At 36.7% G+C, this 15,159-nt stretch overlaps 2 protein-coding genes across 2 annotated transcripts; one reads left to right on the top strand and one right to left on the bottom strand.

The window, feature by feature from the left end:
• The first annotated feature begins 1,947 nt into the window (after positions 1-1,947).
• Positions 1,948-5,725, top strand: LOC141653059 (putative WRKY transcription factor 21). Its single transcript, XM_074460699.1, has 3 exons — positions 1,948-3,381; positions 3,612-3,737; positions 5,246-5,725. The coding sequence occupies exons 1-3, from the start codon at positions 2,645-2,647 to the stop codon at positions 5,388-5,390; spliced, it is 1,008 nt and encodes a 335-aa protein (XP_074316800.1). The 5' UTR covers positions 1,948-2,644; the 3' UTR covers positions 5,391-5,725.
• Positions 5,726-7,681: 1,956 nt separating this feature from the next.
• On the bottom strand, positions 7,682-9,905 carry LOC141653060 (small ribosomal subunit protein uS19u). Its single transcript, XM_074460700.1, has 4 exons — positions 9,736-9,905; positions 9,173-9,327; positions 9,019-9,076; positions 7,682-8,138 (listed from the first exon to the last, which is right to left on the bottom strand). Exons 1-4 carry the CDS (start codon positions 9,736-9,738, stop codon positions 7,890-7,892), a joined length of 465 nt encoding a protein of 154 aa, XP_074316801.1. The 5' UTR covers positions 9,739-9,905; the 3' UTR covers positions 7,682-7,889.
• Between the last annotated feature and the right edge of the window lie 5,254 nt (positions 9,906-15,159).

Below are 15,159 nucleotides of genomic sequence, written 5' to 3' on the forward strand. Positions count from 1 at the left end.
AGGCATCAAGACAATGGAATAAAGAATTAACAAGGTTCTTGCAGCAACTAGGATATCAACAATCAAAGCAAGACTACTCCTTGTTCACTAAGTTTAATTCTGCAACATCTGCATTCACTGTTCTTTTGGTGTATGTTGATGATATTCTAATCACTGGAACTTCACCAGAAGAGATTACACATGTAAAGCAGCAATTGCATAATGCATACTCAATCAAGGATATAGGTGTTTTGAGATATTTTCTTGGCCTGGAGATTTCAAGGAATGAATCTGGCATCATGATTAATCAGAGGAAGTATATCATTGATATACTCAAGGACTTGCAAATGGAAAACTGTACACCTGTAGCATTCCCTTTACAGAAGGGTCTGAAATTATCTACAGATGGTGGTGAGCTATTATCTGAACCTGAGCAGTACAGAAGACTTATAGGCAGATTACTATATCTAAATTTATCAAGACCAGATCTTTCCTATACTGTTCAGCATTTAAGCCAATTTGTTAATCAACCAAGACAGCCCCATTTACAGGCAGCCTTACATGCTGTCAGATATTTAAAAGGAACCATCAATGCAGGACTTTTTTATAAGTCTCAGACTGCTCATACTGTCACTGCATACAGTGACGCAGACTGGGGTCAGTGTCAGTACAGTTGCAGATCACTGAGTGGTTACTGCATATTCTTGGGTGAGTCTCTAGTTTCTTGGAAGACCAAGAAGCAACCTACAGTCAGCAAAAGCTCAGCTGAGTCTGAATATAGGAGCTTATCCTATACTACATCTGAAATTGTTTGGCTAGAAAGACTGTTAACAGATTTGAGAATAACAGTTCCAAAGCCAATCCCTTTGCATTGTGACAGTAAGTCAGCAATTCATATCTCTGAAAACCCGGTTTTCCATGAGAGAACCAAACATTTGAGCATCGATTGCCATTATGTAAGGGAGATGCAAGATGCAGGATTTCTTTATACTACTCATCTCAGGACTGGTTTACAAGTTGCCGATATAATGACAAAGGCTTTGGGTACTGATCAACATCAACATTTTTCTCACAAGCTAGGATTGCGTCTAAACAACATCTAGCTTGAGGGGGGTATATTAGAGATATAACATTGAGTTAGTTAATGTTAGTTAAGCATAGAAGTTTGTTAGATGCTTATGTCATTGCTTAGGTCAGCATAACTAAATCTGTTAGAGGTTGTTACATTGTAACTATAAATACCTCTATTGTACAATCAGAAATTCACAACTTCATATAATATAATTCTCTATATTCTCTCAATAATCTCTCTCCTTATGTTTCTCTATATTGTCTGATATTCTACAGGTCGGTTAGGCTCGGTCTTTTTTGGCTGAATTAATTTGAAGTGAATTGAGCTGAAATGAATTGAAGTTTGTTAAATATGATTGAAGTGCGCTAAAATTAAGTCGATAGGAATAAGTATACCATTTAAGTAGATATTGACTTCTAAAATAAGAACTTGTGTAGTAATTGAGTATTTTGTATGATACATCAACCAACAATGGTGGAGTATGATTAGCAAGGATGTTCGCCCCGCTGAAAGAAGTTGAACTGAACTGAATGGTGCTTAGCTGAACTGAATAGAGTTGAACTAAGTGTAAATTTGTTTAGATCAGAGTTAAACTGAACCGAACTGAACTGGACTGAATAGAGCTGAACTGAACTTAATAAGCTGAAATTAAGCGCCTGAAAAAACACGGTCTTAGTTAAATCTTTGAGTTTATCTCATGCTATTATTGTTCGCCCCTCACAAGCATGTAAAAACTACAATCGTTATACTTCATCTCTTCAAAAGAGATCATATGATGACGATGTATTTCAGAATTCAAACTAACTTATGTAAGATCGACTTATATAGAAATATTTTGAAAAATTAGCACTATTTTTATTCAATTATTACAAAGTTTATCTCATCTATTTTTTTTTCTTTTTTATCTCTACTGATTTTGTATACTCATTTTATTTGTGCAACAATTTCACACTATAAAATCATAGCCTCCCTCCCTCACCACTCTCTCTTTTACCCATTTCTCCCTACACTTGTTCCAAATATCAAAATTATCATTCATAACATAAATAAATTCCTTCTAATTTTTTTCTAAAATAAAAACAAATAAATTAATGCATAACAACAAACAATAAAACAAAAATGAAGACTTTTTGTATGTAATAAATTCAACACAATCACATTCACACTTCCTAATTCCTAATCATACCATGTATGAAGAATCTACTACTAATCTAAAGTTTTAGTTTAAGTAAAATCTCTGACCTTTTCTTTTGATTCTTTCATTTTCCGCGTATTTATTTCTGACTTTGATTTTTCTTATGAACTTGTTTTTTAATTTTTAGCTTGAAATTTCCTTGCTTTTTCCTTGATCTTAATTTGGGTCACTCTCTTATATAATTATAAGCTTCCCCATTTCATTTTACTTGAAATATTGTTGTATTTTAGTTTAATTATGAAAAATTGAATTTTTGTTATTATAATTGAGTAATTGTGATGCTATATTGTTGTTGTGTTGATTTAAGGGTGTAATTAATTGAGCACCCGCTTCGAGGGGATTATTCACTGTTGTCGATTGTGGACACCCCGCCCTGCTTGTAGTTAGGGTTTGAAGAAATGGAGGGGATTGAAGAAGCTAATAAATTAGCTATAGAGAATTGTTATAAGGTTCTTAGTATAATAGCTCAACCTTATGAAAATCATACTAAGTATAGATGTTTAGCTGCTGAAACTGAGCAAACTGTTAGTAAATTCAAGAGGGTTTTGTCAAATCTTGGCAATGGAGTAGGACATGCTAGAGCTAGGATAGTGAAGCCAATTAGGAGTACTCCTTTAGTCGAAACCAGTTTCGTAGAAACCCTAAATAATCCAAAGATTGAGCAAAATCAATCTGTTAATAAGGGTTTTCAGCTGTTTAAAATCGACCCGAATGAGGGTTTTGTTCAAGAGAATGGTTCAACAACTGGGAGAAGTTGTTTGTCTTTGGGGAATGGGAATAGTTTGTCATTAGAGTTGAACTCTAGTGGGAAATCACGGGTTCAGGTCGCTCATGTTCCGAATGTTAATGCACATTATTTTCAGAAACAGCAGCAAATGAAGCATCAGGCTGAAATGATGTGTAGGAGTAATAGTGGGATTAATTTGAATTTTGATAATTCTAGTTGTACACCAACGTTGTCGTCTACTCGATCATTTATTTCATCGTTGAGTGTTGATGGGAGTGTCGCGAATTTGGGTGGAAGCGGGTTTAGTTTGAATAGTTTGAGTCAGTATAAGAAGAGGTGTTCTGGTACTGGTGAAAATGGAAGTGTGAAATGTAGGAGCATTGGAAAATGTCATTGTTCGAAGAAAAGGTTAGATCTTGCTAGAATCCGTAGCTTGTTTTTCCATCAGAATGTCTCACTTGTGACCGTCACAAGCTTGTAACGTCTCACAACTCTTCTCCCACTTGCATCTTGTGAGAGGTCACAAGCTTGTGACAAAAAGTGTCAGTCACAAATGAGAATTTGTGTTTTTCCGTTGTTTGTGATTGTTTGCTTGACTGAACATTGTTTTGATGATTCTGCTTTGTGTCAAAATATAGGAAGCATAGAGTGAAAAGATCTATAAAGGTTCCGGCTATCAGTAACAAGCTAGCTGATATTCCATCGGATGAGTATTCGTGGAGGAAATATGGGCAGAAGCCGATTAAAGGCTCGCCTCATCCTAGGTACTCCCTTTGTCACATTCATTAGTTTACATTTAGTTCGGCCATTTTAATGCAGTGGTATTTATAATGTTATTAGAGTATGTGAACTAATAATGGTTTGTGTATTATTCGCATTGGTTCATGTCAGTTAATATTAAGAGTGAATTAAGGAGTGAAACACTCGTTTTAGCGCAAAAGCTTGCCTGAATTACAGGGGCGGAGCCAGGATTGAAAATTTGGGGTAGCGAAAGTAGCGTGAAACCGTGAGCACGGTAACAACATAGAATTTTTTTATAAACAATTCGTTTTTTTTTTTGTTGCTCAATAAGAACTACACTTTCAATTTGTAAATATGAAAAAAAAAAATCGCGATAATTGACGTGGTTGTTGATGGGAATGACGGTGCCTCAAATCCTAGGTAGTTAAGACCTTTCATTAAGCATTTTTTTGGCTCAAGCTCGTGAAAAACAAATAAAATTATAAAATATTAAAAATTATTATATTATAACATACTTATATAAATGTCCAAATAAAATATAATTTGAAATAATAATATTACAATATAAAGATTATACAAAAAAATTATAAACGAGCCTAAGCGAACTTTCGAGGGGGTTAAAAGATAATGTGGGTACCACCATATACAAGCAATACACAACTCAACAAGTGAAAAAAATTGCTTATTGTAGGAGTCGAACCCAACTCTCGTGAGAGATGTACTTATACTTTACCATTAGACCATGTACATTCTAATGCTATCTTAGAAACGTATTATTTATTTATCCTGACACATATCAGCGATATATGGAGTAGCAAAATTTCATCTTCTTAGTCAAATTTTCGGGATTTGGGGTAGCGGCTGCTACCCCATGCTACTAGGTAGCTACGCCACTGCCTGAATTAGAAACGTGAACAAATGGCTGAGATTTATGCGAAAAAGGAATACGTAAATAAATGAGTGAGACAGAACAATAGGTCAGGTCCTGTTTGAAGTATTTGCTACTTCCGACCTATGCTGCTATATGTGTCGCTTGAGTTCGTATTTAGCTTAGTTGTTACGAATACATTCTTGAAGTTTTGATGGAAATGTGAATCGGAAATTGCCAAAATTTAAACTGAAGGTCTTATCTGATGGATTTCCTCTGTAACTCTTTTGAATCCATCGTTTAATGGGTGCGTTAATCTTGGATTCTTGGTATAATGCTGTGATGCTCAAGTCTTAAAGCATGAAAACAACATGGCCTTGATCCTAGATTCTTGGTATAATGCTGTGTTCATATGGTGGTTCATCTTTTCTGATACTATAACTTTTTTTGGAACCAAGGCTTTACTGTTGTTGCCGTACTCCTACACTCATCTATGATTGCGATGATTCTAACTTCTAAGGGCTTGAATTAGTGACATCCTCCTTTCATGCTCAAATGTATTACGCAAATAATATGTCGTATGTGGATAGTTTCATGATGTTATGTTTGCAACATTATCTAGCATTGCAAAGATGAGCTCTGACTCTAAAATGTTATGTACAGAGGTTACTACAAGTGTAGCAGTGTGAGAGGCTGCACGGCAAGGAAGCATGTTGAGAGGTGCTTAGAAGATCCTTCAATGCTAATTGTTACATATGAAGGCGAGCACAATCATCCATTTCTGCCATCACAATCAGCAAACTCTTAGATCTCGAATTGCTGTTGTGCATAATTTTTTACTTCGGTTCATCCAGGCAAGTGCAGGTTTATGGCTATGATTCTTACTTTGGGGCGCTTTTGGCTGCGTTATTCCAACTGTTCAAGACTGTGGCTCAAAAGAGGGTCTTGTGTCGGAGATGCTACATGAAAGCCAAAATGACGTCCCAAAATAACATAGGTCTCTGGAAGTGTTTCAGCATTGTCGTTGGCAATCGAAAATGTAACAACATTAGAACTTGCAGTTTTTAGACATTCTGTATTTGTTAGACTTGTAAGGTGTTAATATGGTTGAGAACTTTTAGCAAGCGACACATTTGTGTTCAATCTTGTGCATTCCTCACATTTTTATCATGCTTCATTTGGAAACTTTTATTCACTTACATAACCCTCGTAGATTCCGACTTGGCTATTTCCGAATAATTTCATAATACTGAATATGTTTTATTTACCCCAGTATGCCTACGTCACAAATATCCGAGTTTTGGATGCAAGAGTCGGAGTAAAATAGTTCTCACTTACAGATAACCAGTTTAGTTAAATTCAGATCATATGGTCGTAAAATCTTTGTTTTATGAGTTCAATTGCTAAATTTTGGAGTGTATATCCAAGAATCGAGATTTGATATAGAAATATATAAATTCTTGTTTAATACGAGATATTTGCTTTAGACTTAAAACAGGTCATGTATAAGATGGGAGAAGAGCAAAATGTCTAGGGGGTAGAAAAAAAAAAAAAAAAAAAAACTCTCGGCTATTCATTTAAATAGATAGGATATGTCCGTTTTAAGAGCGACCAATCGATAGACCGACTGATAGAAAAATGACAAAAGATTGAAACAATTTGTATTGTTTGGGACACATGGTTGATGGTTGATGTTAACAATTGTGGATAGTTATCTGTCTTTTGACTTTTGCGCACGAGCTGTCTGTTATGACTCATCAGTACTTTGCACTTGCTTGTATACTTAAAGCTGGGCCATCTTCAAGCAATCATAGGGCATCCGATACTTCTGTAGGCCCAAGGGAGCCACATGTATAAATCTAATCTCGACGGATTTGAACCTAGATCATGAATAAGATGTTTCGATGACTACACTGGTTAAGCTATGCAATTTTTATGTATGTAGTTCATCTTTGAGGAATGATGGTAGTGAACTTCGATTTTGGTTGTGATAACAGCGTAGTTACCATTGCCTAACGCCCTAACCTACGCATTTCCGACTTATAACACGTAGGCGTCAGTGTGTATAGTCAGAGAAACAGGATGGATTGATCTTCAGCTTTCATGAATCTTACCATCACACGCCAAAGATGAAATGTCAGTTCAACCTTCCCTCATCCATCTAACGTTTATTACATCTTTTTTCCCTTTATTTTTTCCGCAAAAAGAAATCGAAAATATAGAGAGAAATTATTGCTTTGGAAGAAATTGAGGGCTGCTATGTTACATGGGTAATGGACTACTGAGGCTAAAAATACAAGAAAACTAGGACAGTGGTGGTGCATATTGGCAAGAATCGAACCTAGGAGGGAATGGTGGTACATACCACCATACCGGTACGAGATGAACCCTTGTGTACACTTAATATCCATAACAAATGTCATCATAGTTCAAATCAAAATACACAGCCACCCTATCCTGTCCTCCTTTGTCCAGAGAAATTTTGGTCCCAGATACTCTAGTAGGAATGTAGGATGGGAAAGGGGAGCATTGACGCATCGGTTAAGGTGTTGCTTTGTGACTGTGAGGTCACGGGTTCAAGTCCTTGGAGCGGCCTCTTACCAAAATGGCGCTTGCCCCAATTACACCCTTGTGGTGGGACCCTTCCCGGACCCTCGCCTAGTGAGGACGCCATCGTGCACCGGGCTGCCCTTTTATACTATAGTAGGATGGGATGGGCGACTAGTCAGATCCAGTAGGGATCGTACAAGGACAGACCGGAGTCAACAGATATAATAGGGCTCTCCAATTTTGGATACTGAGGAAGAGGATCAACCCTTTGCGTGAAATGCGGCCAAGGAAAGTTCAAGGGACCAACCCAATCATCTCCACAGCGTAGGAACTAGGAACAGCCGGATCACCCCATGGACGCCTTAAAAGGTGAAATGCAATAAAAACATACAGTACAATCTTACCCAATTGTACCCTAGACAGATTTTACCCATTGAAATGCTATACAAATAACCAAACGAACTTTGTTAGGTCTAGAAAGGCGAGAATCAATTTGAGCAAACAAATTTTGGTCTGTTGAAAGCTATTCTCTAATGAATAGCATGTATATAAAATAACGAATAATTTATAGCTGAGCAAAACTGTATTTCATTGTCAAAAGAAAATGTATCAACTATTCAAAGAAACTTAATAGGTGTTCAAAACATCTTCAAAAACCCATGATACTATCCAATATCAAAAATCTAGAATACCAACCATAAGAATAGTTCATAGAACGACTAAGCTCCAAATGCCAACAAGAGACGAAGGAAATTTCTCACTTGAGAGGAATAAATCTTGAAGAGTGGGTGGCGCCAATACCAGGTCTACCATGCTTAACTGGCTTGTAGCTGATGGAAAACTCTGCCAAATAGTGACCAATCATCTCGGGTTTGATTTCAACTTGGTTGAAGGTTTTACCGTTGTAGACACCAATAATGCTACCAATCATCTCGGGAACAATGACCATGTTGCGGAGGTGAGTCCTAACCGGCTCAGGCTTCTCACCTTGCGGGGCATCGCGTTTCTGTCTCAATAAAATACAGAAAGTTGAAGGTCGCTTAATCAGCCATAAAAACAGGTCTTCAGAATGAAAAAATCTATGGAATCATAATTATATGGGGTATATAGATCATCATGGGAAGTACGAGTAATTGCCAAACAGACTAGGAAGACAATGGGAAAGAATATTACACAAATGCACAGCATCAAAATATCAGTATTTCAAACCACGAAGAAGAAAAATGACGTCAGCGATTAAAGAAAGAACCATGAAAACAGCATCTATGAGTCAAGATTCTCTATTAACTATCCAGAGGAATAAAATTAAATTATACAAGGCTAATTAAATCTTAAAGTCAAGGAGACCGAACACTAAACTGTGCATGCGAAAAAGAAATGAAAAACAAGACACAAAATAGATCGATGGATGGAGGAGAACCAAATGTTTCATCAATCTGGAAAGCAGATAGACACAATGTTGTAACAGACTCGATCAACCAAGCAGTTTGAAATTAGACGGTGAAAAATATAAGCCCTTTCAGTAGTAAATAATGTACAGCAATGCACATAAACAAACATAACAGAACCATCATTCAACTAGAAATCAATGAATTGATTAATGTGAATAATCCAGAACAGATTTCGACCAGTGATCTAATATCTTAAGTAATAAACAAAAACTCCACACAGGACAAAAAGCTCGTTCATAGGCCTAACAAACTACTCTGTCAGTTGAAACAAATTGACTAGCTATGAAGCGAGCGATTATATTGTTTGAATCGCTGTGTGGATACACATCATTGTGATTCAACATCGATATAGTTCAATCTACTTCTAAAAACTAACAACAAAACGCGCATAATGCAATCAACCAAACAAAAAAGAGAGAGAAAAGAGAGTTATACCGCTTTGCGAAGCTTCTTGATGAGAGCCATTGGCTTGCGCTTCAAACCCCTACCAAACCTATAACAGAACCAAACAACTATAAAAACACCGCTCGCAAATATTGAAACCATATGCAACTAAATATAACAGATGAAAGTACATATACAAAATTACCTTCTGCGAATACGAGCACTGAAAAGCTTAACAAGTCCATCAGTGTTCATATCAAGAAGCGCATCCAAGTCAATTCCACGGAAGGCGAACTTCCTGAACGTCCTCTTCTTTGGCGCCGCTGCTACAGCTGACGCGTCCGCTATTTCCACATCCGCCTAATTCAATTTTCAATTTCCAATTTCCGTTAACAAATCACACAAATATGATATCCATAATTTGAACTACACTAATTCTCATATGAGACGGTTTTACAGTAACTCAGGAAATGATACCGACAATTCCGCCAACACTTCATTCTCGTATGAGACGGTCTTACGGTAATGTGAGCCTTCTCGCGACTGGAGATATATGATATATCTAATTCCGACAACACTAATTCTCATATGACACGGTCGAACGATAAATCGATAATATTACTAAAATGACATTTAAAAATAATATCGATGATTACATCATACTAATTATTGTATGAGACGGTCTCACGAAAATGTTAATGCTAGACTTCTCGCAACGAAGAATATACAGTAGAAATGCAATTGGAGGATGAAGCAGAGTTTACTTACCATGGTTGATTGCTGAGAAAGTGAGGAAAGTGCGGAGAGAGAAGGTAAATGTTGGCAGCGGAACGAGGACGAGGAAGAGGAAGAGAAAGAGAGTGATAATTTGCGGAAATTAGGGTTTTTGAAGGAGATAAATGAGGGTTTATTATGGACGGATCTTATATTTGCTAATTGATATGGATCTTTTTTTTTCTTTTCGGCCCAAATGTTGGGGTCAATGTCCCGTTGTTAGTTTGATAAGGCTGGCTTATTCAACGCAACCCGGATGTTTATTATCGGAAACCGATTGATTTCAAATAACTTGAAAACCTTAAAACGAGTCGAACTCGAAAAGAGAAGACATGATCCGAAATCTTTCAAACTTGAACCCAATTTAACACGACCTGATTGACCCGTTGTCAAGTCTATTGTAGAGTCCTGTTAAATATCGGCGACAAATTACATTAAATCATCGATAATTTTTAATGAACAACCCACATTACCCCTCTCACCCCAAGCATATCAATTAAACTACTCCCTTTGTCCCGGTCATTTGTTTACCTTTGATTTTGACAAAAAACGAGGGGGAAATGAAGAGATCATTTTGTGATGGTTGTTAGTAGATGATATGTGGACTAAAATAAATGTGCATGATCAAATTACCCATAACAAAAAAAACTTTCCTAATATAGAAAGGTAAAAAAATGAATGAGGCACTCTAAAATTGAATAGATAAATAAATATCGAAACGGAGGGAGTATTAACAAACAATTTAATCGAGAGCTCGAAGCTAACAACTATCATCGAATATCAACTTAACTGACGAGCAGCCAAGCAGGTAACTCCAAGGCTAAGCAGCTTAAAGCTCGAACAGGTAACCCCACGACCATTGAAAAACCACAAGTGAAGCCACATCTGTAACACCCCCACTTACCCGACAAAGGTAAGTAGGAGAGCTACCATCTCGGTTTCCCGAGGTAGTGCATCAAAACTCCAAAAGTAAATGTCCACGTTTAGTGAATTACATAAATGAATTATACAATGTACAATGTCTCAACTATAACAACAATTCTAATAAAGTTTACAACGGGACTATCACATGACTACTCGACAAGACTCTGAATGTCCAAAGCTCGGCCCACAATCCACTGCTCCCCATATAACCATAAATGTCATACGGATCATCACGAGCCACCACAATGAAAGGAGGTAAAAATTTACACGGAACCAACACATGCCAGTCTCAATAATACAAATACTCACGACATGATATAAATGCAATGCAAGAATGAAACACATATATCACAAGTATCCTCTAAACCTGACTCCAACTCACTCGGTGACGGCATCCCAACACCGCCACCAACCCGTTGGACCCCAACCCGAAAAAGGTATCCGCATCGCAAGACGGTGTATATACCGAGCCCGGTTCGCGGCCCGGACCCCTGTTAGATTCACATCGTAACACGAATCCCTCCTCCTCAAACCATTAACGTGCATGTCCTTATTGAAGTGAGAAAGTTCAAGGAGTGATTCGGGCGTAAGACGATCTCCCAAACCGCCTTACTCTCCTCACCACCTCAACGCAATCACAACACCACCGCAACTCCTCCAACATCCACATGTAGCACAATATGCAATACAATATGCCACAAAATATACAACACAATATACCAAGTATACTGCTCTATCATTTACCACGAATCCCAAGTATGCCAAGACTCCATGTAACAACAATTACCACAATTCTTTAAGACACAATTACCAATTCCCATAACATGATGGGATTACAACAATTATTACGAGACTAACCACAACAATAACATATGCAAGCATTCATACTATTGATAACCGAGTAGGGAAACCCTATCTCGAAGCAACTCCGTAAGCAACACATGAAATGTTATGTCTCGTCCTCTATAACATCATACCCTACATTAATATAACAAATACTATCACAATACATCCTATAATCTTTTAATAAACGAAACCCTCTATTATTACCCTCTAATAACCCAAATCCCTAATTGAAATCACTCAATTTGCAAAACCCACAAAACCCCCCAAATATTAGGGTTTAAATTAAGATAAAATAGAAAAGGTGAAATCCTTAACTTACAAATGCGGGATCATCGAAAGGTGGTGAGAAAGGGGTGCATCATCTTCATTCCTATGGTCAAACCATATGGAAGAAAGCTAGGGAAGGTGTGGAGAGATATGAGAGAGATTTTAGGGTTATAGAGAGAGAAGAAGAAATGAAGTGTGTTTGCTGAATTCTAATCCCGACTCTTGTTTATAGCGCCCGCTCATGCAGCTCACTCGATCGAGTACTCTGTACAATCGACCGAGTGCTACCTACTCGATCGAATATTGCATATACTCGGGCGAATACCCACTACTCGGTCCACTAAAGTTCATATCCATCCACTAAAGCTCACACTCGGTCCACTAAAGCTCACACTCGATCTAGTACTTACCTCCTCACTCACGATTAAGCCTTTCACGAAGGTGAAGGGTTCGCTCACTATTCCCAAAGGATCCTTTAGAACTCTTAATAAAACAAGGTATTACAACATCATCCCACTACTACAGATACAGGCTATAACAACGGTCAAAAACCGTTGTTATATAAAAAAGCGGACGTTGTTAAAGCGTCCGTTGTAGAAGGTTTTAACAACGGTTGGTTTACTTAAGGAAACCGTTGTTAAAACTATTAACCACGGTTTTATGTATAAAAACCCGTTGTGGAAAGTGTGACTCAATTTTGGGGGGAAAGTTATAACAACGGGTTTTAATATACAAAACCGTTGTTATAACTAAAGACAACGGGTTGTTTTAAAATAACCGTTGTTGTTTGTTCTTAAAAAATAAAAAAAAATTAAATTAAATATTACTAGATGCATGCATAATTACTACTGTTAGAATTCCGATGCATGCATTATTACCGACATCACTGTACATATGAACGGATAATATGGAATGAGAAGGGTTAGTAATAGGATTTGAAGCAGCATTATTGAGAGATATGATGATGATTATGGCACAACTTCCTAACATATATATTAATTAAAAAGCAATTAACTCAACCCACACATTGATTAGTATAAATACATTGCATATCTCAACTAACATTTCCATTATCTCATATATTCATCTCCAAACTCTAACTGCTAAAACAAACTCTACTTAATCTTTCAAATCAAACTCAAAAAACTCCAACAAAATGAATGATTTCATCCTTAAGACTCTTACCATGATCGAGAACAACAACAACTTCATCTTAGGTTCCTCCATATTGAGGAAAGTTTCGGGAGCTACCTTGCGGAAGCTCGATCCCATGAAGCACGCCAAAGAAGATGGCTTGACGGAGCGGCGAGCGATTGCGGCTATATGACGATATAGCAAGCTGAACGGAACCTCCAAATAGCCAAGGAGGAGAGGACGGATACGATAGAGCGAATAAGATCCTCCATGAAAATATAAGAATTGCATTTTTACATATGTAATTTTTTTTTTTAATTTATGTATTTATAAATATTTATATATATATTAATTATGTTTATCTTACTTCTTCATCTTGCTTCTTCATTGTTTTACTAACTAATTATGCGAACAATACTTAAACAAATAACATAATGGTCGATAAAAACACATACATGCAAAAGAAATAAATAGAAAAAGAAAATAATGACGATGAAACTAACAAAGACGGCGAGATTTACCCCGATAAATACGAACGTAATAGACGATGAAATCACAGTGACGGCGAGAAGATAAAGCGACGATGAGAAAGAGAGAAATAGAGAAATAGAGAAAGAGAGAAAGAGAGTGTGTATGTGTTTTGTGTTTGTTTGTCTGCTGTGTTTGTGTTTGTGTTTGTGTATTAAGGGTTGTGTTTTGTGGCATGCACAGACTTGTTTGTGTGGTTTATAGTATGGAAGGTATTGACAACGGTTATTAAACAACAACCGTTGTGAAATAAGTTTTAACAACGGTTGTAAAAAACACCCGTTGTTAAATAAGGTTTAACAACGGGTTTCAAAAATAACCGTTGTGATTACTTTTCACTAACTTTGCGCCAAATTATTAACAACGGTTGTGCATGTGTGACCCGTTGTTAAAACTAATAACAACGGTTTTTATAACCATACCCGTTGTAATTGATTTTAGTAAAATTCGCGCCATACATTCTACAACGTCTATTGTGATTTTCGTGAATAATCGTTGTTAAAGGGGCGTTGTAGTTGCCTGGATTTGTAGTAGTGTCCCGTACACTTATACGTACACTCCCGAGTAGAAGGAGTTGAAGGTAAGTTCTTATAAATACATCACCGAGTTGGGGCAGAGCTCAAGGTAAGTTCTAACCAACCACATCCACCCAAAACAAAACGTAAAACGTACAATCCGATCCACCCTGAAATTTCAGAGCAAACACAAAGTTTAATTCCAAGGAATACCGCGGCCTTAAACCGAACCGAAATATAAGAAAGATAGCGGAGGTGCGGTGGGACCACTGCCGCTGCTAACCGCCAAAAAATGGAAGAGAAATAGTAGAGATCGATGGTGGAGTCTGAGAAATTAAGGGAAAAGTGGAAAAATTTCTTTGGAACAAAGGGTGTATGTTCATACTTTATTATTATTATTATTATTATTATTATTATTATTATTATTATTATTTTCATTAACTTGTATAACGAACGAGATTTAAATCAAGTATGTGTATATGTCGAGAGACTATTGGACAACCCAATCCACTACATACCCTAAAACAATCGCCCTATAAAACTTCACAAAATCTCATTTAAGATGGTCATTATTCGTTTAAGCTTAAGATGGTCAAATACATACCAAATCGCTATGCCAAGTTACCTGTGAAATGCCAAATTTTGTCTTTATTTTTCCATGCGGTAGTATTTAACTCGTTTTAAAATTTAAGACGAATATTCCGTGTTAAACAAGACTTATCGATAAAACTTATGTATGAAATTGTAATCTCACCCTCCTCATATTCTTTAATACCAAAACAAATCTTCGTCTTTGTCAATGGGCTGATCAAAAGTATATGAAACGATTTTCTAATATGGATACAATTCCATATTCGGGTTTTATCATATACTCCATCCATTCAGCTCCATTTTGCAAGTTTGTTTTTTGCACGGGTATTAAGGAGCAGATTAAAAAAAACTATTAAAAGTACATTGAGAAAGAAAATAGAGAGGAAAAAAATATTAAAAAAATATAAAAGTGGGGTTTTATGGTGGATTAGTGTAGGTCGTAGGGCATGTATGACATTTTTTTGTAAATATAGATTTTCAATAAGAATAGAATGATCATTTTCTTAACCAAATAAGGAAACATACGAAGTGGAGTTGAATGGAGTGAGTACAGTTTTAGGAAAGCCGTCTTGAGATTTGAGAAGGCACGAGTCGGGCAAAATCAAACCATATA

This window comes from Silene latifolia, chromosome 4 (assembly GCF_048544455.1).
Source record: "Silene latifolia isolate original U9 population chromosome 4, ASM4854445v1, whole genome shotgun sequence".
NCBI classification, from domain to species: Eukaryota; Viridiplantae; Streptophyta; class Magnoliopsida; order Caryophyllales; family Caryophyllaceae; genus Silene; species Silene latifolia.